The 24,474-nt window shown below is 29.1% G+C and overlaps 2 protein-coding genes across 2 annotated transcripts; both read right to left on the bottom strand.

Moving 5' to 3' along the window:
• Positions 1-4,136: 4,136 nt before the first annotated feature.
• Positions 4,137-4,813, bottom strand: LOC111039799. Its single transcript, XM_022323433.1, has 3 exons — positions 4,561-4,813; positions 4,318-4,480; positions 4,137-4,252 (listed from the first exon to the last, which is right to left on the bottom strand). The coding sequence occupies exons 1-3, from the start codon at positions 4,735-4,737 to the stop codon at positions 4,137-4,139; spliced, it is 456 nt and encodes a 151-aa protein (XP_022179125.1). The 5' UTR covers positions 4,738-4,813.
• Positions 4,814-5,274: 461 nt separating this feature from the next.
• Positions 5,275-17,604, bottom strand: LOC111039800 (the record flags this gene model as incomplete). The annotated part of the gene is made up of 2 exons (XM_022323434.1): positions 5,275-6,589; positions 17,369-17,604. Coding segments are annotated over 2 exons (815 nt in total), but the record flags the coding sequence as incomplete, so codon positions are not given.
• Between the last annotated feature and the right edge of the window lie 6,870 nt (positions 17,605-24,474).

The following is a 24,474-nucleotide window of genomic DNA, read 5'->3' on the forward strand; positions in this document are numbered from 1 at the left end:
TGAAACATTATTTTTTTCCACACCTCAACAGTTCAAAACGAGTCAAAATATTTTTAAAATGTTATGAGGTATAGGAAATGAAAATTTGGTGTAAATCTCAAGGTTATTCGAGTAATTTGGCCCTAAAAATAAAAGGTTTTACTAAAATGCATAATATATAATACATCATATTTAACTAATAATAATAATAACGAAAATTACGAAAATTACTGAAAATAATCCAATTAATAACCTTTGATCAATAAAAAACCAAACATTAAAAGTAAAAACGCAAAAAAATATGAAAAAAATATCGAAATTGGTATGGTTTTTGAATTCGGCCTCCTATAATTAGATGTTAATAAGTACAAAAGCACTTAACTCCCCATACATTTTCATATGGGGCTTAATAAAAAGGGAAACTAAAATGTGTTTTACGGAGATGTTTTCTTAATATTTTACACTTTAAGCCAGATTGAATGAATACGACATACATAGGTAGGTAACTTATAAGTTAGTGTAGAAATAGTTAATGGAGTATGTATAACTATTAGGTATGCTACAAATCATTAAAATTAAAATAGGCACACCTATATATCTATCACGGCGTGTTAGATAGGCAATTTATACACATCATCTTAACTTAATGTTGAAAAATCACTATACATATTATATAGTAATATGAATGTCAAATGATAAGCCAATTACTGTGCTGGGTGCTCACCAACCTGACCTACCAATAAATAATAAACATATACTTTCGTTTATTTTAACGACTTAATTGTAAAAGCGCAGGTTGTTATTGCAATTAAAATTATTTTTTTTTAATCGAACAAATTATGAATAATGGCCTGCGTAGGAAGCTGTGCTAAATTAAATAGCTCAGAAAGCATTTTTATGATCCGCAAGTCCACGACACCGGGATATAATTAGACCAGAAAGTCCTACTACTTATAAACGATGAAGTAAAATGTTGCGTGAGTATAATTATCAGTAATACTCAAATGGAAAATTTAGAGGTACTTGCGGATATAGGTATATACGTGGTTAAATCGTCTCGAAAAAAGGTTTCTATTGTTCGTAAATTGTAAAAAAGGCAAATGTGTGCAAATAAGTTATGGATCTACGGTGGTAGGTGGGGGGGAGGGGTTAAGGGTTCAAACAATATATTTTTTCCTACACACAACTATAATATGTAAATCGCAATTTAAAATTGTTTAGAATTTTATTTTGTACAAATTATTTGAATGTATTGATTTTCGTACGTTCCACACAATACTTATAAAGTGTAAAACTATCTTTGCCGTATCCGTAGGCGTAGGTGTCTTGCTTTATTTCGAAGTTTTCGTTTACCGTTCGGTGTTTAATGGTTTAAATATTTCTCAGAACATAATATAACACCCGTGTGGCGTGTAGACTTAACACAACGGTCATTTGTCGACTAATAATTGCTCTATATGCAAACGACTTTCGAGTCTTTCGTTAAAAATACATATTTTAACGATTTTATAAGTCGTTAAATCTGTGGCAATTTTCAGATTTATACATTCCACAATACGAAAAAAAGAAACAATATATTTTTGTCTGCACAAGAGCACAATTAATAAGTATTATGACCCGATTTTTAAATATTGTGTGAAGGTCCGAAATACATAGAGGTGAACAAAAAATTAACGAAATATGTTCGTATACAATGAAGAAACGAAAACAAATTCAAACGAGATAAACTTGTGGAATTAAAAAAAAAAACACCGGTCAATAGACCCAAAAACAAGGAGGGGGGGGCAAACGGGATGACGATCGGATGGAAATTTGCAATTTTGGCTACTGGTCACCTCCATAACGTTTTCACGACCGGTGCCGCTGATCTGCAGGTGACAGCCACTCGAAGTCTTATCACTGTCACGCGATAACAGACAGAAAAGCTGCGGCGACTCGTGTAGAAGGTTTTCGTCATCACCATGACTGCCGTTCACAATGCCCACGCCCATTTGTTCGAGAATCTCGAGTAGTAAGCGGCATTTATGGCGTCGTCGATGCTGTGAAAGAAAACAGCCATTTTTTATGCGTGCGTAGATAGTGTTCTGCAGTCTGGTTGAATCGAGAATATTGGTAATGAATAGGTAATATTGTACTAAGTACCTCTTCCCACGGCTCTGGCCCCCTTTAGATATGCAATAAACACGATAAACCATGGGGGATAAAGAAGAACAGATTAAATCGTTTTAATAATTAACGGTATAAAAAAAAAAAAATACGTTTATGGTAAAATATCTGTTAACAGTCTATTCAATAAACCATCATATAGTCCACGTCCCGACTGTGACGGTTAACCGAGTTTCTACTGTACCCATAGAAGAGAAAATCTAAAATCTAAATCAATGTAAATGTAAATAAGTAGACTATTAACAATTATATTATAACTTATTTTTTATGACTATTATTTTTAAAAAGAATTGCCTTAATTGGTCGGTGCATAGGTATATTACGACCCTTCTCAGTAACGTATCAAAGAGGGACTACTCTAGTCGTGAAAATGTTCAAAAGTTTCAAAAGTTCAAATCTTTACAAAATTGATCAAAATTCCGAAAATATGCAAATTATTTTTCAGTTTAAAATTTGTAAAAGTTTTACTACCTTTTACAAAAATTAGTTTACCTGAAATTTACGCTATTTATAGCCATGAGATATTTTCAATTTTAATTAATTAAGTTTTAATTTTTAATTATTAAATGTGATTATATCCCAACTAGCACCAAAACATTCATAATGTGTGAAAAGAATATTCATTTGACTATGATCGAATAATCATATAATATTCTAGATTCTTCTATCAACCCTCTATCAATCTACTAATCTCCTCCAAAAGCTGCTAAATGAGCCACTTATAATCAGTCTATGAATATACTATCAATATGCAATATGACATCAATAGTTCAAAACGAATATTCATTGAATGATTATGATTAATAAAAGCATATTCTATATGGATATTCAAAATTGAAGTCTTAAAATAACTGGTGATATTATGCATAGAATAAGATATTAATATTCATTTCTTAGTCATTAAATAATATAGGTAGAAGCTATATATATAATTATATAGTTACCGTTATTACTAATTTATATACATATTAATTGTTATACCATATTTTATATATAAAAATATATACATAAAATTGTTATATATATATAAATTAATAAAATATGGTTAACAATAAATAGATTGTGTACTAAATTATAATGCGTGATTATATATTTAGTTATGAAGTAGATTACCCATTTGCAATAGGAAAAACGTGTTTATAATTTTTTTTCCGTTTAAATATTTATATAAATTCAAAACAATGTATTTATTTAGATTTCAGTAACTTTAATTTTTAGTAAAATAAATACATTAAAAAAAAACTTTATAACGAAAACTAGTCGAGCAATAGATTAATATTTTAAACAGGTAGGATTAGGAATACCTAGGTTTAAATTATAAGTATTAATTATTAATATATAAGTGTATATATTATTCATATAATTTATAAAAAAAAGATGAAAATAAAGATATTTTTTAACATAATATTTGCACATCTTGCATTTAAATTATAATATATGTGATTAAAAATGAATATTTATAACAGGTGATAATTTCTAAAAAGAAATCATCACAAATAAAATACATTAAAAATAAATTGTACAACATTATAATATATAACTAGCCAAGCTAGATTAACATTTTAAATATAAGTAAAGTATAAATATTAAATAAGTATTATTACTTATATAATTTATAAAACAAATAAAAATAAAGATATTGTTTAACGTAATATTTGCACATCTTGCATTTAAATTATAATATATGTGATTAAAAATGAATATTTATAACAAGTGATAATTTCTAAAAAGAAATCATAACCAATAAAATACATTAAAAAAAAATTGTATAACATTATAATAATATATAACTAGCCAAGCTGATTACAATTTTAAATATAAGTAAAGTATAAATTTATACTATATATATATTATATATATTAATATGTATAACAGGTCATAATTTCTAAAAAGAAATTAACAAAAAAATGCATTAAAAAAAAAACTATTTATGAAAATAACTAATACACATTGCTTAGTTAAAAAAGTGTAAATGAATATAATTATTAAGCTTAGCAATCAGCTGGTGTTGTTTTAAGTCGTTCACTTGCTTTTGTGAGCCAAATACTAGCAACAGTTTCTATCTCTTTGATTGTGGTGGTGTTAAAAGAAGAAGAATGCACTGCTTCTAAAATTAATTACTTAAATGAAATAAATAATTTCAATAACTGCTAACTGGCTATAATAACTTACTTAGTAGTAGAGAACATAATACTGTTTTATTAAATGCATTTTTATTGCCCTTATGACCAGTATAGCTGTACGACTTAGCAAATTCATCAGTCATCAGTTTTCTTAAAATTCTTCTTATAGTCTCTTTATAACTGGATCCGCCAATTTTGGACAACATATTTACCTTTTTAACATATTAGAGAAACAGATAATATAGTAACAATATTAGGTTTAATATTAAGAAGGTACTTCACAAATACTAACAGTTTGATCATATACAGCATCATCACATAATAAAATGTGTTTCAAGCTATTCAATGAATCTTCATTTTGTATTGGAAGCATTTTATAAGCACTTTCAAACTCATGATTATTCAATAATGCTGTATTCGGTTGAATTAAAAGTTTTTGTTTTTCTTGCACATCGCATACAATCATCATGATAGTGTGTAGATATTCACCTTGCTCCTTAACTCGAGCATTTAAAGTAACCAGTTGACGAATAATTTGTTTTTGAACTTCTATAATTATATTTTAAAAATATTGAACGCACATTTTAAAATAATANGATGTTGTTCTGTTCCTTACTAGTCGGTATGACGGAATTTTCTTTAACATTTACTACACCCAAGACACAACGGACAACATATAATTTTCATGTTTTAATCATTTTAGCTTATGACATTTTACTGTTAATCCGGGTTTACACGAACTACAGGGAAATTTCCAGAGTTAGGCGGAACTCAACTTTTGAAAAAACACTCAGTTCACGACATGGCAGACTTGCGGGACGAAGCTGTCTACTCGGTTTTACGTTATATGAGGTAGGTGTAATCAATGTATTATAAATTATAATACTTGAAAAAAAAAAACAGTTTCCTTATAATATTATATCATTGTATATAATATATGTAATAGTTAATTAATAATGACGATGCTACAACACTTCAGTGACATAAAAGATGATGTATTATAATATATTGTATTGTAATTATGTTTGTTTAATCATTATGGGAAAAACAATAACAGATGTTGGGAAATAAATATGTTTCCAGAATATCAGACTACACACACGCACACACACACACACACACACACACACACACACACACACACACACACACACAAAACACACATAAACAAAATAGAGTACATCCTAGGCTCACATCATATTCCGCTTGGGGGGGGGGTGGGTGAAGGGTGAACCCATGAGCGCAACTAGGATTTTTGGGGAGAGCTGTAGGCCTGCAGCCGTAGTCCTAATATTTTCTCCTTATTATGAAATACCTTTCGACTAAGTTGGTATATTTGCAAATGGTTTGTAATAAATAAACGTTTACGTCAATTTGTATTCAATATGATTCACCAAGCACGCACAACCCCAATTATTCCTTTAACAATGTATTGAACAAATTTAAATTCTGACTGTTGGAATTTTCAAACACACTTATTGCGACCATATGTTTTCAATTATTTAGATTTATTAGCACAAAATCAGCTTGACGATTCATAGTAAAAAAGGTTGGATATAGTTTGAAAATAAATGAAGCTGGTATTTTGCCACACGAGTACACGGCACTGCAGCCTATAGGTACACGGTACGACAAATATAAGCATCGTGAGCCAAATTTGAGAAACATTTAGGGAGGGGGCTGAGTTTAGCCCCCCGCCTAGTTGCGCCCACGGGGGGAGGGGACGAACCCCACGTCGCCCCTCAATAATACTCGCGGGCAACGCCGTTTTGGCCGCCGGCAATCGCCACTGCAGACGCGTCTGCCACGTAACCGACGAGCTCGTCGCGCAGGCCATCGGCGTCCACGTCCTTGAGGCTGCTGTTGCTGATGACGGTCCAGTTGCTGAGCGCTATCGCCGGCGGCACTTTCACCGGATGCCGTACAAGGGCGCCGGACGTTGTCGAGCTGTCGTCGTCGTCTCCGCCATTACCTCCGCCGCCGCTACTTCCGGCACTGTCGTTGCGTCGTTTGGCGTTTCCGTCGGCCGCCGATCCCGTCAGCGCCCGCCGCCAACAGTCGGCGGGTCCGGCGCCGCCGGGGGCGTGACGACCGCCGCCACTGCACACGACTTCGTCGTCGTCGTCGTCGTCGTCGGCGGGAAGCTCGATGGACGATGTCGCCCGCCCGGACACGCGCCTATACTTTGGTCGGCGGTCGTCGGTCGCAGGTTCGGACGAGTCGCTGCGCAGCCTCCGCAGCGCCGGACCACGTTGACCGCTTCCGGGCCATCCGTCGCCACTGCAGCCGCTGTCGCCGCCACAACACCGTAACACCGTTTCCTGTCGGTACACAACAAAAAACACTGTTTCTCTGTTAACATCATCGCAAGTACAAGTGAACGGAATCCGCGGTTGATTTATTATTATTTACTGCAGTTACTGTAGGTATACACGCACGTGCGCATACATGCAAAATCGCTAGAGCTGCCATTAGACTGCAGGAGTCCAATTGTTGGGACTATAATTTTTATTTTTATATTTAACGTACCTACCACCTCACTTTTTTTTTTTTTTTACTCGGACGAGAGGAAGGCACAAACTAATTAAAGTTACTTTACGTTGTCCGATTTTTATTCTGACAAAAAAAAAATTTGAACACGACAGAAAATTGTCTATAGATCGTACGGAAAACTTTGTCTGAATTAAATCTTATAAAATTGTGAACTGTAATTGAAATCTCGAAAACATGAATTTTTTTCATCTCGTAATTTAAATATAAACTTTAAAGTGTTTCGTTCGATCTATACAGATCTCTTTTTTGCTGGATTCAAATATTTTCTCAGAACCAAAATCTGACAAAGTTATGTAACTTTAATTTGTTCAAAACAATAGGAAGTTGTGGTAAAATTCGTATTGTGAATTTTATATTATTATTGAGTTATTGACATTTGCATGCGCGTACAAGAGTGTTACTAGCACTGAATTTCACCCACACTTATAATCATTTTACAAAAACTAAGTACTAACACATAGATTCCGAGTGGCTATGAAGAGATTAGAAATTGCCTAAATGTTGCACTTTAAATAGTAGCCGTAACGAGACCCCCCCTTAGGCGTATAGAAGTAATTAAAATATTTCATTCGGTGGTAGGTAATTGCGGCCGGAGAGGTGCAGGATCAGCCCTCCCTTCCCAAAAATGTAAATATTAAAAATGAATAATATGATGCATTAATAATTTCGAATTTTGGTCGCCTGACCATTTGCTTGATATACCATACATACCTACGTAACGTATAGAGGGTATACCTAATTTGGGTAGGGATACATTTTTACTCACGGGGCTGTTTGGTTAAGCTCTTACAAGTTGAATATGTAGGTACGTACCTATTTAAATTGTGCCATGCTACCGTAAGCCATAATGAATAATAAAAAAATATCACGTGTAAAAAGAAATCAATTTAAATAAACACTCAACGATTAAAAACATTTAAAAAACAACTACCTACCTATTATCAATAGCCCCACGATTCAAGTATAAAATTTTTTTTTTATCCATCCGGTTATACCTACACTGATTTAGAAATATTTTGAAACCAGAAGCAGGGCGAATGATCATATTTAGCTCATATTTATAAGCCAGAACGATGAGTTCAGAAAATATGCATTATTTCATTGATCATTTTTCTATTATTTTATAAATTTTATCGTGCAATTAATAAAGGAGAAAAATTGAGTTGTGCGTGAATTTTAGAAATCCTTATACTTGAGGTAATTGCTCGGTCGACGTTGTGTTATTTTAGTCGTGGGTACAACATGATAATAATATTATAGTCTTTTAGAGTGATCACTGTTGTAGGTACCAAAGATTGATGGATTTAAGCAAGGATATATTATAATATATATTTATATATTATGCTAATAAGTGGAGTACAGCTGTCGTCCGGAAATGTCTTCACACAGGAGCGAGAAAAGAATAACGTTGATTATCTGTATAATATATTTATGTAAATTTAATACTATCATCAGTTGACCGACATCTCGTATGTACAATAAACATCGTCGTCAACCGTATAAACACGCCATTTCGTGTATATTTATTTTGTAAAAACATGGCAGTAGGTAAATAATATAATGTAGGTACCTTTATCGCTCGTATTATGTATTTTGAAAATGTCCGTGTTCCCGACAAAAAATTCTATCGAGTAAAAGCGCTGCTGACTGCTGTATAATGTAAATGCACAGAGTCAGTATTACAGTGTTTCGCCAAAAGAGTAATAATTAAATAAAATGTTACAACTGTTAACAGTAGTTGTGCACAGAATAAATTTAAATTAACCTTAGGTAGTCGTAGTCCCGAAAATCATAATATATGTGTGCGGGTCTATATTATACCTCTCGTTCTACGTTATTCTTTAAAAATGAATCCTAAAAATAACTAAATTTTATCATGCCAAGCTACAAAACAATCGGAAAATTAACGCGCTTTTATGTCTTGCGTGTTTTCACTCGAGGTCTACCCCCCTCGATCAAATCAAAATTGTTTGCACACGTACCTATTCAAAATTCAAATTTTCAAACCAACCGTCTATTTTATTACGTTGGTGAATATTTTTCATACGTTTAGAAAACAATTTCCATCTACTTCAATAATTACTGACAAATGTATCTAGTCAATTATTACTATCATCCGAAATTCCATTCGAAAATCAATTACTAGAAGCTTCACAAATTACTTCGATATAGATTATAATTTTTATATTAATTGCACCGATTTCGTTTCCCCTAAGCAACATAAAAGATTTAATTTGTCTCTAGATTATCACGACAATTACCGAGCAAGGTTTTCAAAAACGTACAAAAATGTCATAAACTCATAACCATTCACCAATCAACGTTAAAACAAAGTTACCTACACCTAAAGACGATTAAAATACTGATACCAATTTTATGTAAGTACGTGTTTACAAATGTACAACCAAATATCTGACAGCGAGCACTTCCAATTTAAGTAATACTATTCATTCCTGTCAAACTTATTCACAAGCCATTAAACATCAACCATTCTACCAATATAACGAGTTAATAATATATTATGTATACAGGTACATTAAAACGAACACTTATCAACCAACTTATTCTCATTTCTGAGTTCAGACAACTTACTGTCATTAATTATTATATATGACATTTATTTTAAAAAATGTCAACCTAAACGAAATACTATCTATCCTTTATCAATATTATCATTTTGGAATGCAAATAGAGTGTATTATCATAACAAAAATAGACTTAAATTGATTAGATGCACCTGTGAATATACGATAAAAAAATATTATGAATTACAGAAACCAATATTTATTGGTACCAGAAAAAAACAGAAATTTAAATTAAATTCTCATACTGTTGCCTGTTTGTAAATGATTCCCTACTCATGTGTTTAATTGTGTATTTGTATTCTGTCCTTTACTTTCAAAATATATATTTGCTATGTTTTGTTCTATGGATCGTAATTATTTTTAATCATAATAATAAATGAATAACTGTAGATACTTAAAATCTACTCCAAATGTTTATTTTGTCATTTTCCAAACATTTTGTCAATTTTCTATAAATGTCAATACAATTGTATTCTTAGGGCCAGAAAGCTTGAATATGTATTACAGGGTTTCTGATACATTATTGTTACAATAGAAATATTGATATATATTAAAAATACATTGGTACATTTTTTTATGGGCATTCAAAATTTAAATTTTGACAACATTTATCAAATTGAAAATGTACAAATTATTTTGCAGTTAAACAATCAAAAAATGTTCAACTTTTATAGCTAAAGATAGAAAATTTAACACAATGTTATTCAGTAACCAACAAGTGTAAAAAATATATTTATACAGTTTTTTTTCCACAGTTATTTAATGTTAAAATTTGGACGAATTAACATATTAAGTAACAAAAAATGACGATTTAAGTTATTTAGTTGTAATTTAAAAATATTATTGGTGAGTACTTGAAACTTTTAAGGTTTAAACATACAATAACATTTTCAAAAATTTTCAAAAATTGAATTTAACCTGTTGTCGTATATTAATGCCTATTATAGAGTAGAATAAATTACTTTAATTACTATCATATCATAAAATATACCTACTTAGTATTATTATAGGATGACAAACTGTCTTCGCTCAGAATCGTTTTTTTTTTGTGCACAATGATTTTATATAATTGAATTCAAATCGAACAAACACATAACATTGACTCTCTAGGATCTGCTCTAGACACCTAATGTACAGAAAAGCGTTAAAATTGTTGTTAATATTCGGGTTTTAATGATTCTAAAATACAAAAAAAAGTTAACAAAGCACACGTACGTTAAATCACTGTAAATTGTATTCAATTCAATAACAAAGAAATACACGTTAGATTTTAATTATAACCTAACGAATATATGGGTCCTACAACTGTAGAATAATACTATTATAATGATCAACAGTATATCTTGAAAGTGAAAAATAATAACTAAATTGAGTATTTCATTAATTTGTTAAAACGATAATTTTAGTGTATATAGCAGTGGCGTAACCGTGGAGAGGGGGGAGGGGTTAAAAGGCAGCTGCGCACTTTTCGAAAATTCAGATAAATTAAATATGCTTTCAGTGTTCTGTGAACGTATTATGTACACTGCGTATAACCATGTACTGAAATTGTAATTTGTATGAATGTTGATGAAAAATTATAAATAATGTTATGAAGATCTCAAGGTATCTGGTGTGTTATACCAAACTTATGATAGTAGTTGCCAGCTATATACAACAAATTATCGAGAAAATTATATCGAATTAAAACTCTGGCTAGCTTCTGGTATATACTCTTAATGTACATGTACCTATACTCGTAATGTATCCAGGTATATTTTTCACATAATATTTTTTATTATACTCATGACGGAGTAGAGGCTGTACCGTGAAAATAAAATATTATTAAATATATATTTGCTCGTCACTACCAAATAATATATTCGCACTATAGACAATTCAATGTTTGCTTTTTTTGTTATATAAAACATGGTATCAACGTTTAAATTAATGGGAAGTAGAAATAAAATATCAGCATATTTAGAGTTAATTACCAGAAAAAAAAAATTAGTAATGAAAACTTTATACATATATAGGTAGCCAGGTAGGCACTACTTAAATCATCAATTTAAATTCAATTTCGTTATCAACCCCATCGACCCTATATACATTTCTTAATTATAAAATATTCATTAAACAAAGAGTGTTATACGGTGCGCTATAAACAATTATTGACAAAACTTTATTTTTAAACAAAAATGCGGGTTCTATTAAGTTCGTCAGATTCTGTTTGAAAGTAAGTAAAGTAACAAACACGAAAACAGGATTCCGTCTTAAAGTTTTGAATTTTTCGTGCGTTTAAAATATTTTATGATTATGTATTAGGCGCATTCCCACTGGATTCAATTTTGTGAATAGCACTTAACTGCTTCTTTTAAGACTTAAAAGAAAAGGACCGGGAAAATCACTCAGGTGCATAGTAAGTTTCGATTGTACATTGTCATTGAGTAGGTCACTGTAATGGATGTGAAATCTGAATGAAATATTTAAATAATAAATCATTTCGTAACTACGAAAAACGATTTTGAGCGGAGACGTCTCTGTTACTATCCTAGAGATATTTTATAATTATTTTTTTATATTATTATTTGTCTATCCGTATGTCTATCCAGTGCAATTTATTGTATACAGAAGGTTGAACCAATTATTGACACGATTTTATAAATAATATTTTTCGACACGGAAACGCGATGGCACACACAAAATAATAAGAAAAAGAAAACACTTGTTTGTAAAACCGAAAAGCATATACATTTATCACTCCGCAAGAATCTTAAAGTAATTATAAACGTAAGTTCGTATTGCATTATTGAATTTAAGCGTTGCATCGCACAGTTACGCGTCGGTGAACAACAATATTTATTGGGTTTACACCATAAATTAGTATCAAACAAAAGAATACTACGGCACGTGTATTTTAACAATATTATAATATGTATAAAAGTACCCACCTACATGCGTAATAATTCAATATAATATTTTCATAATAACTAAAAAGTAAAAATTGTTCTCAGTATATCGTCATACCTGTACACATCGCAAACTTCATCAGACATTAGTATAATATTATAAGACTTGCAATTTATATATATATATAATATAGCTTTCTCGTCTCGTGTAGAAACTTATGAACCACATTAACGTAACCTAAGTACTAAGTAGGTATAAGTTTGATTAATTGTTTGTTCATATTAATAATAAGTACATCTGCAGTGTATACTAAATAATGTTTAGTTCTCCGACGGGTCTTAACTCTTAAGGTCCCTGGGTTTTAAGGTGTTATATCATTTCGTTCATTTATTATGTTGTGTTGGAAAACATTGCTCGTCAGAAATGATTAATAATTTAAAGGGTAACCGTTGTATGCGTATATTGTCAGGTCCTTTTGTTCACTCGAACAATCACAAGTAGACATATTATAAGAATACTTGTAATTTTAAGAATATTGTTTCATAAACGTTATCATAATATTTATAATGATACATTGATATTGATTTCCACTGTAGGTAAATCATTATATAAAAAAAAAAATATTTATAAAAATGTACGTCGATTAGTTAAAAATCTATTTATAATCTCACGACGTGCAAGCCGCGTGGTATAAATTGTGAAACATAATATAACGCGGATGTTTCTCATACTAATAATAATTTAATACGTTGTTTGAATTATGATTACAAATTTAAAAATAACACTGACCAATAGGTAATCTATAACTATATAACTGTCTTGTAATGAGCATGTTGCACGAATATATTATTATAATATTAAAGATTTATTATTATAGTGATGTACGTATTATAAGTTATGACAGCTATACGTCATAGGTACTGCAGGATAATTTATTCTTAATATTATTGTAGGTAAAATTTTGATCTAAACGTAGCAATTTAAATCATACGACTAATGATGAAAAATGTTTTTTACTGTATTAAAAAGATTGCAATAACGCCATTAATAACAAAAAAGTTAAAAGTTGAGTTTTTGTATTAACTATTCAAAATTATTTCAAAATGTAAGTATATTATAATAATATATTAATATCATAATACAGTATTTTTAATTTCAGTGAGTTTTTATTGCGTAGTTATGCTAAAAAGTAGAACACCGCTATTACATTTTTTTTTTGTTAATCTGTTATGAAAAAATTTTTTTAAGTTCATATTTCGTTTCATAATCGAGTTAAACTTATTCTTAATTTATTATTACATTATTTTGGTAAAAAAAAGATATCCAATTATGATTTTTGTGTTATTTCATAATTTTGTTCCTATAATATTATAGCATAAAAAATATTCACCGATTATCATTATTCCGCATTACTTTTTCACCACATAAGTATTTTTCCGTATTTGAATATGGGTTGGTTTATGCAATTTAACCTGAGCAATTTAAAGAATACTATATATTTATGTAACATGAGTTGCGGTTGATAAAAGTATATTCAGTATTCACGGTCAGGTTGCCGACGAGACATTTAATTTTATTGGTCGTCTCGATTTTCCAGATTTATTTATTCAGTTATAGCCAGCGCTACAAGTTTATGTTTAAAACCAAAAAACATGGTTGAGTATGTAAAAAATATAAAAAAAGAATTATAAACATTAGTTAGTAAGAGACTTGAAAAGTATATGTTTAAAGTTTTTTTTAGTGCAACTGATAATAGAATCGAGTGTGAGGAATTTTAGAATTTAACTTACAATACAAAATATACTGTGTACCTTTTATATATATTATTTTATTTGCTACTATAATTTGACTGTGGGTTCTTTCAAACCTTAGCTACAATAGTTGAGTAGATTTTTTGTATTACAAATTTATAAAGGCTATATATATTTGGACGACGAAAAGAAACAACGTGGTCCGTGATACTTGTATACTTTGGTTTAACGGACGATGTAATGATGTATTATCATACATATATATATATATAAATTAATTATATTAAAAGTTATCAAACAAGCGATATTATTTTTTCCATCGTAAATAGGTACATAACCTACATTTGTGAGTAGTGTAAGTCGGCGCTCAATGCCCCTGGAATAGGTAACAATGTAACACTGACTATATGACCAGACCAAAGACGATAAACATCAGACAGATTCACAACATCAACAGACGTAACATACCGCAAACTATTTTGTACATTTCATATTTTTGTAACATATTTTTAAGTCACTTTTAAAATGTATGTTCACTATAGAAAGAGATAGCTATATTTTGAATGAATCTTTAATGAAACGTATAATATTGTGTTAAATATAATATAGATATTTGCTGTTCCTAAGCAGCATTTGTTACAATCAATTATCGTGGGTATATTCGTATATTGTATAATTTTGTGAAATTAAAAGTTTAAAAGAGTTTAATGGATTTCAAAATACTGTTGGTTTTTCACTTCAATGCTGATTATACAGTGATATTTAAAACACGAATCTGTCAATATTTCACGAAAATGAAAATTTAAATTGAATTAATAATTATTGCTGTTAACACTTTAATAATTAGCTGAAACCCGATATTCAAAATAAGTCTCGAAATCAATGAATATTTGTCTCTTTCAGGTATAAGTATTTGCGATTAACTAAGTATACAAATTTTCTATTTCAAATCGTAACCCGTGCGTACTTACTCATTAATTGATTATATACGATATGGAAATAAACGAAATCATTTTAACTGCCTCTTCAAGGTTTTAAATATTAGGAGATATCGATCAATTCAAGTTAAAACAACAATTCTGTATTCACCATTTGTTTTTAAAATTGATTCACTATTCAGTATTTGTTTTTATTACCAAAAAAGCTTTTATATTTAATCGTTTCAAAGTGAAAATACATTATTAGATTATACTATAGCCGTTTAAGTAAAACGTGTTTAAAAAAAAATTATAATTATTTGAAGTTTGTAATGATAAAATATATCCACGTATGATCACTGATCAGTCACTGAAATGATTCTGAATGAACTTGTGAGTGACTTATAACTCATAGGTTATAATATTGTATAATTGCTTAAAATGTTAGATCTTTAAAAAAAATTGTTGTGACAAAGTTTAAAATAATACTTTTATTATTGTATTATTTTAAGGTAATATTAAAAAAAAAAAACCGTAAGAAACATAAGAGATAAGAATGTTCATAGGCCGTAGCTTTAAATATTTATACTTTATTACGTGCAAAAACTACTTGACACATTTTTTATAAATGTTTTCAATTTAAAGACCCATTCTTTATACTCTTTACTCTATGGTTTAACGTTATAATGATTGAATTCTTAACATATAATACATAGCTAGATATATTATAATTTCATAATGCTATAAATCATAATAATTTAAAAAAACTAACCTCATTCCTACCTCTCCAAGATAAAATGCGTGTTAAATTTGCTCAAATATACAACATTGTATATTATACATTATATCTCAATGTCAAAAATAATTTGAATTTACCCGCTACTCAGTACACACAACAGAGTTCGAATTTTTGAATTAGAGTTGGACTTTCCCTTCTCTCATGCCATCACATCTTACAATATTGTGCATCGTAATAAATTTGCTTATTGTGTGAAAACCGATTGTAAACTGTTAAAATTAATTTTTTTTTAAAACAAGGCACATGTATAAGACAGTTTAATAACTCTTTTCTAAACATCAAATGCCTACATTCTACGCCTGATAGAATATCTGAAACAAAATAGCATTATTTAATGTATTCATTGAATATGCCATACTAAAAATAATTAATCATGGTACTTACCATAATATAGTTTTTCAATGGCGTAGCCAGGAATTTTGTTAGGGGGGGGGGTTATAGTTTGAACTTTTAATTGATTCTGAGTTATTCGTTTTATATTATTTTTATCTTAAATAAACAAATGTAGAGGTAATGATTTTATATCATAGTAATTTAATATTTAGAGAGAAAAAATGTCTGGTATTCATTCTATTGGTTAAAAACATTGGATCGAAAACAATATAATGAATAGGAGTTTTCATTCGTTTAATAAGGTACTAATTTAAAAATTAGTATCTGTTAATGTACCTATATAATAGCGGTATTGTCTTGAGATTTATTACTGAGATGATTTAAACGAGAAAAAACATGAACAGAAACTTGAACATGCACGGGACTTTTATTAAATTTTAGTCTATATTTATTTTGTTTTGGATGATTGTTTTTTTATTCGGTAACAACTATTGCATGTTCCCTGAATACTCATTTAATTTAGTATAAGTACGAAAATAATTAATCGATCGAAATTTAAATAGTTGAACATGGTAATTGTGTTGTATAAGTTCCTAAAATACTGAATTGTAGAATATCTATTATCAAAATACTAACTTGTCACGCATTTTTTATGCTGTCCCGTAGGAAGGTATTTAACTAGATCTTATAAAAATCAGGTGTACCAGTGACAGTAGCATAGCACATATAGGGAGGTACCTAAGGATCTTTAGTATCCATCTACAGACTTCATATTATTACATGTTTATTTAATGTAATAGAGCATAACATGTACACTAGAGCCACCGAGATAGGTAATCTGCATTGTGAGTTACGTTTATTAACTAATTAAACATACATTTTTTTTATTGTTATGAATTGTATTAATATAGTGTAATGTGAACATTTTTCCGTAATTTAACTGAATGTAGTAAATATCAGCATTGAGTATAATTATATTATAATACACATTTCAATTATTATTTTAGTCGGTGTTACTAATTAGTTGTTTCATTAGTTTAGTAACTAAAGTGAATTACTAGTTTATTAGGTAGGCGGATAATAGGTACATAGTTGTATTTATGTATAATAATAACCTCATTATACTATTATATTTCCCACTTCAATCATTATTCATGCGTAATGTATATAGCTACTTTATATTGCTAATGCCTATACTCTTAGCATCGGTCTATAATTATATTATAATGTACAAATCCCACGTCGAGGACCAGGGTGGTAACTACCTACATACCTTGAAAGCTGCTCGGAATTTCAATGACATGATATGGTACAGTATTGGATTGATGGTGGTGGACACATAGTACAGCACACCGGAGATGTACGTGGAAATACCGTACAGTTGGTGTAGAAACGGTATGTCATCCGCGTCCAAGTTACCAGACGATACGTGACTGGACCCGAATATGGCGATAAGCCTTTGAGCGTGAAACGGGGCCCAGCAGATGAAAAACGCCACCACGACGGCCACTGAAAATTATCAAACGATTAATAATCATTATCGGTTGATTTAAATGTTAAACAGTATTATTTCTCATAGCATAATATTATTAGTCTGCAAGAGAGGCACATCATATGGTATCAGCATAAGTAGGTATAGGTATTATACAACATAGGAGCATATTATATCAGCATAATATTTTGTGTTTTCCAAAAAAAAAATATCGAATGTAAGTCAGAAAGACCTGTTTAGACTCGGAATATGATTATAGGAATGTCTAACCATCATAATATTATATAGCACCCACCAGTCACCACAACATATAAGTATATTCAATTTCACTGCTGACATATAAATAAAGTGTAGGTATAAAATTAATACAAACATATTTGTATGTACTATCCCATCGTTCCACTTAAACTTTTTCTGCCTTTCGTTTCTATAATTTTTTTTATCGTATTTATTAACTTTAGATAATTTACTGTTATAACTAATATAGTTAATCAAACTACTATCAAAAAATAGTAAGGATGCATGGAAATATTTTAATAGACCAGAAAAAAAAGAAACAACATTTTTGCCGAGGTTTGTTTTTTCAATTTTACGGAGATGGACGAGGATTTTTAGATGTGTCTAATTATTTATAATATGATACATAAGGTTGAAAATGTACTCGTTAAATATTCTTCACACATAATGTTGCGTAACGATTTTAATGGCAATATATTTATTTGTAAGTTCATAATGATAAAAGTTTTTGTTTTATTTTATATACCACTGAAATTAAACGCGATAAAATTAAAAAGTACCTATACTTCGTATAAAAGTTTTTAATTACCTATATACTGCAGTAATATTGCAATATACCAATTTTGAAGTGAAACTTCTTTATGGAGGGCACAACAAAATTATACTCACGACACAAAATTTCCATGAAAACGAAAAATAAATAAAATATAAATCATATAAATCCGATTATTATTATTTTTATATATTTACAAATATATATGTATAATGTAACTTAATTCAATTTATAATGATTATAAATATCAAAAGTATTGTGGGCTATAATAATTTATTATATTATTTTTTTTTTTTTATTATTATTATTGATCTTAAGCTTCGGCAACTGAGGCCATTAGCTGTAGTAGGATTTGTATTGTATATTTTGGGACGGTAGGGGGGAACACGTGTGTGTTTGTTTTTGGCAGAATTTCGAATGGGGCACCCGTAGGTTTCTGCCATGCCCCGGGGGTGGGGGATGGCAGCACTTGTTCTCCGGTCACCGCGACTTGTCCGGAGAAAAATTCCGCTCGGTAGCCGAGGATCGAACCGCGACCGGCTGCGTCGCAGCGGACTTATTATATTATTATTTTTGTACAACATCAAATATTCCAATGGTGATTTGATTTTAATTTGAAATTAAAAAAAAATAATGTCTACAATTAATCTATAATGAAATAAGAGTAATTAAAATAAATAGAATAAGAATTAAACAAACAAATAATTTTTTTTGCACAACGAAATTTTACCTAAACTCATTTTAGTTCATGCAAGTCCTTGCTATGAGAGTGTTCATTTTCAGAAAAGCTAGATTTAACTAAAAACTACAAATGGAGTTTCACTTCATACGCGAGCGCTGGTCACACACACGTTTTTTATTATACCTATATTTTATAGAGAGTGATTCGAAATAATATATATTTTTAATATAATAAGAATTGTAATTTTTATTTCTGAAAAATGAGTTAACTAGGTAGATTATAATTTTGTTCGTAATGTGATATAATGAATAATATTCAAGTGCAATAGACAACAAGATTTGACTTATTAAAAAAATCCTTTTTACAGAGCATGCAATTTTAACCAAAGTTAGACAAATTCCATTTTCCTACTAAATCGATTTTTTTTTAAATTTAAGTGATCTCACTAATAATCTCATCATGGAAATATCTTGCCTACTAAATTAATAAATAAGTCTTCTGTTATATTTTTACTCAATATTATCATGAATATATTAATACTCTATTTGAATTCCCTATTTCAATAAATACTCAAGAGTAGGTAATTAAAAAAGTAATCAGTAATTACATGAAATGAATACTCGAAGAGTATTTAAATACTAGTACTCAAATATTTTACAACTTTAAATGTACTTACCTTCTTAATATTAAAAGAGTAAATCTATAAATTAATTTAAAATAAGATCGTTCAACGTTTTATTAGTCTTCATAAAATTACATTAACTCCTTTCTTAACACCAAAAGCACTTTATTTTGACAATATCCGTTATTTTATGGTAACAATTAGTTTCAAAATTGACCTGTAAGATTATGTACTTTGTGCACTACATAAAATGTAGACACATAAAATACAAATTTTACTATTTTAGGGAGAAATGTTTTTTTTTTATTTTAACTATCTAGTATTAATATAATTAAATTTCCACCCATAATCCATATTGATATAGAAGATATAAACTAATTAAATATAATATTGTTAACGTATTCTAATAATCCAATGAATATTATTATTCGATAGGTAATAATAATAATAAAACAATAATTTAAATTGTTAGATAAATATCACAGTTGACGGTTTGAAGTTTACATTATAATATGTTCATCAAGTTATTGAGCAAAATAAGTTATAGTTTTAATTTTAAATATCAACTATTCTTTTAAGATATAAATACACAGTATATCATGTGTATAATACGATCATTGATCATAGATATTCATGTATTATAGAATATGCAATAATTCTATAAAAAAACAACTAAATCACTTTGATAATCAAAATGTAATAATATGTTTTAATTAACTGATACACCTATATTATAATGTATTCATTAATTGTAATACGTTTTATTTTAAATGAAACAATTGTATTAAGTCTCATTATTAATAATTGATGAAATATCTGCCTATCGATAAGAACCAAAAAAAAAAAAGTGGGTGAGTGGATGCCGCTCTGCTGTACATTAGCTAGGTGTCTAGGAGGTCGCTATAATGTATAGTATTACATTTGAATTCAATGCGACATCAAATCATTGTAAACGAAAAACGATTCTGGGCGGAGACCGTATGTCAGTGTAGGATATTTTATATTGTTATTACTTATAATTAATATGGTAGCCAGTAAGTTGAATTAATATCATTCTTAAATAATCAGTGATGCAGAAAAAATATTGAATATACTAATACAAAATTGGGCTGTTTTGGAACCGAATTACAAAAAAATGATAAATGTTATTCATAGTGTTAATATGCAATCTTTTCCAAATGTGAACTTAAAATGTCTGTAAAAATAACAGTATTCATATATTTTTTAGATTTTTTAGTTACCGAAGAAAATGCTTAAGTGGAACCTTGTTTTAAATGTGTTCGATCTTTAGCTATACAAATTGAAAATTGTATATATTTTTAACTACAAAATCATTTTGAATTTTGAATTTGATAAATATTGTCAACAGTTGAACTTTAAATGTTTATAAAAAAAAATTGTGCATACGTATTTTTAATATTTTTCAACTGCTATTGTAAAAAGTTATCAAAAGTCTTGCATTAAATTTTCATGTATTTTTACCCAAACAATAAAACTTTATTGACATTTATAAAAGAAAAATTAAAATAGAAAATGTCCGTTAATAGCTTAAAACGAGTCAAAATATTTTGAACATTTTATCAAGTATATGAATTGATGAAGCAAACATTTGGTGTAAATTTCAAGTGTATATAGTAATTCGTTTTTGAATTACAACAAGATCACAAAATCACCACAAGAGAAATCGAGTGAATATCCAATGTTTAAAAATTTGAACTTCAAATGCTCATAAAAATTTAATTGGACTTTCCTTAAAAATTTCCGTTTTCCTTAATTTTTTTTTTGTTTTTCCTTTTGCTTTTGAAAACTGTTGGGAATTTTAAATTTTGACCTCCCCACTAACTAGAATCACTTTCCGACCGGAAAAGTTCCTGTTGAAGAAAATCGAAGCACTTTTCTGCAAGAAACCGTGTTGACAGACACAAAAATAAATAAATAAATAAATAAACATAAGAACACACATCATTGTAAAATCAATACATTCATCGTAGCGCTCAGAATCTAAAAATAATGTTAAATATAGTAATTATATTTCTATAATATTATGGTGTCTATACTCTATAGTAAAAAATAATAGTATTAATTTAATAAATCACCTAACTTATAGTTGTAGTGAAAGCAAGTAACAACCAATAGAAAATAATTATAATTCCTGAATTAATTTATCTTAACTAATCTAACACAGGTACAGATGATACTAGGTATTGTGCTTAAACAATTGAGTTTTTTAACTGAAGCACGCGAGACAAAATATTGTGATAGTATTTAAATAATTGTCAATTTAGAATTCTATAACTATATAAAGCAATATTATATTTGTACAAATTTACAGTGAATATTTAATTCAATTGTAATACTGTGAAAAAGAAATGTATTTACCTACTTAACACGTAGGTATTAATTTTAAATTCGTAAATTGCATTATAATTATTTTAGCTGCTCTTCAGGTTCAGCATGATTTTTTATAGTAAAGCCTAGGTATAAAATATGTAGTTAATGTAGTGAAGCATGTAACATATTTGTATAGGGCTATATTCAATTTCAGTCTATTTTTGTTTATTAAAAACAATATATTTTATATAGATTTTCATTCAGGTATATTACTTAGGTACATTTTTACAAAAAAAAAAAAATTGTATCATTTTTTTCTTAAATGATTTTTATGGGCTGTTCCAAATGTTTTTCAATTTTCTTATATTTTATATATATATTTCATTAATTCAGAATATTTTTCTGTTAATTTTGATGCAACAATATTAAATATTGAATAAATCGTTTTAATATGATTGTGATGAGTACTTCGAAAAAGTTGTTTTATACATTTTACATCGTAGATGTGATGGAATTTTTTAAAAATTTTTCTTCAAAATGTATTATGGTTAACTACAGATTAATATTACAAACCTTCTATAATAATGCAATTTATTTATTTGATTGTTTGTAAAATATGTATAACGTGTTCGTTAGTATGAACAAACAGTCGTAAGCCATCAAATAATAAGTACATATTTATACAACTTATAATTAAGAGCAAATAAATCGTCTTGAACTTGGACATAACATGCACATTTCACAGTGTTGTAGGTAGTTAAAAACTAGGGCCGAAATATAGTGTGCGTTATGCGTTATTGACGTCTAGTTACTAGTTATTAGATATAACTCTATGAGATTTAACGTAATTTATCTTAACGATAAAAGAAACCCAATAAAGACGAAACTGTTTTTATACAATACATCGATATAAAATTGTTTATGAAAAAAAATAAAAAGATGACCATACAGAATATTACGTAGGTACTAGGTATACATGGCGTATATTGAGGAATCGTTTGAAATTTTACAATTATATGGTTATAGAATAATAAATATTATTATTGGTACGAAAGTATTTTCGCGGCAAACGAATTTCGTTCCGATATATAATATTAAACAATTAATAATCCTGTAGAATCCTATCGATGGGAATTGTTTAGAATTTCTTTGTCACATTAAGTCTTAGTCAGTAAGTCTTAGCCAGTAAGTTTTAGTAGTCTAAAAACAATTATGGTGCAAAATATAAAACTAGGTTAAGCTTTAATATATAAGAAATAAGAGTGGACAAAAGAGGGTTCTTTAGCTGTGTCCCTTGATGCGGTCATTTTAAAATAAAACAGTAATAATATAGCATTTTTAATTGTGTGTTCATTTATTAGTATATACTGCAATGTATATGAGTCGATAATCGGAGTGAACGACAATTGTTTTAAAATCAATTATTATTATTATATGTTTATTAACGCCCAGACGGGCAAATTTACATATTAAAAACTCAAAAATACGAAACATGTATACATAGATAGAATAATTTACAATGTCATGAATTCTACTGCAAAACATTAACTAAATAACAAATAAAGCTTATGAACGGACTTGCATCGGCCTCAAACTAGGTTATAATTTGAAATTCATATAGAATTGGAACTATCTGTACGTACCCATAACTGCATCATTCGGTGCGTATAGGCTGATTGTGGCCACAGGATTATAGTGATTATACTACCAATATTCCAATACTGTTTTTTTTTTTGTACCATCAAGTTGAAATTATTTATTAATCGACCAATGGACAACAGGTAAGAGATGTGTCGAAAAAAAAAATGTTAACCTTTTAATAATTGTTGCCTACCGTTTCTAAGGAGTTCAATATAGTCAATGTTCTAAGTGTGTGCATGCGGGTCATGTAAATGTGTGTGTGTAGTAAGTGATCATTAGTGTGAGTGACTGTGTATACAATAAATAGCGGAGCGCTCTCGCACGTGCACCTAAATGTCAATAACACATCACTTTACGCACTAATTACAAATGTGAATTTTAGTGAAACACAGAAACTAAGTTTCGTATTTCCAATAATATAGCTAACTGAGTGACATTAGTTATATTATTATGAATACTTATCAATTATCATACAAATTGAAGAGAAGAAGTTTATATAAGCCTGTACATGGGTCGATTTTCGTCATTTTCGATATTTTATATTAAACCTCCAATATTTAGCTCTAAGACTCGTGATATTTTACTATTTGAATTTGAACTATTGAGTTTAGTAATTAAAATATCGAAAATCGACTTTTAAACAGGCACTGATTATCTTTTCTTCTACAGTATTGTTAATAGGTGTTTTTACTCCCGAACCCCACTCAATAAACCATATTATTGGAAATACAAAAAGGTCCGTGAAGTTAGCGGGAAAATGTGAGCACTAATTTCCGCTATACCGCCACTATTTAGTGCTCAATTAGTGCTAATCAACGGAA

The sequence above is a fragment of the Myzus persicae genome, unplaced genomic scaffold (genome assembly GCF_001856785.1).
Source record: "Myzus persicae strain clone G006 unplaced genomic scaffold, MPER_G0061.0, whole genome shotgun sequence".
Taxonomy (NCBI): domain Eukaryota; kingdom Metazoa; phylum Arthropoda; class Insecta; order Hemiptera; family Aphididae; genus Myzus; species Myzus persicae.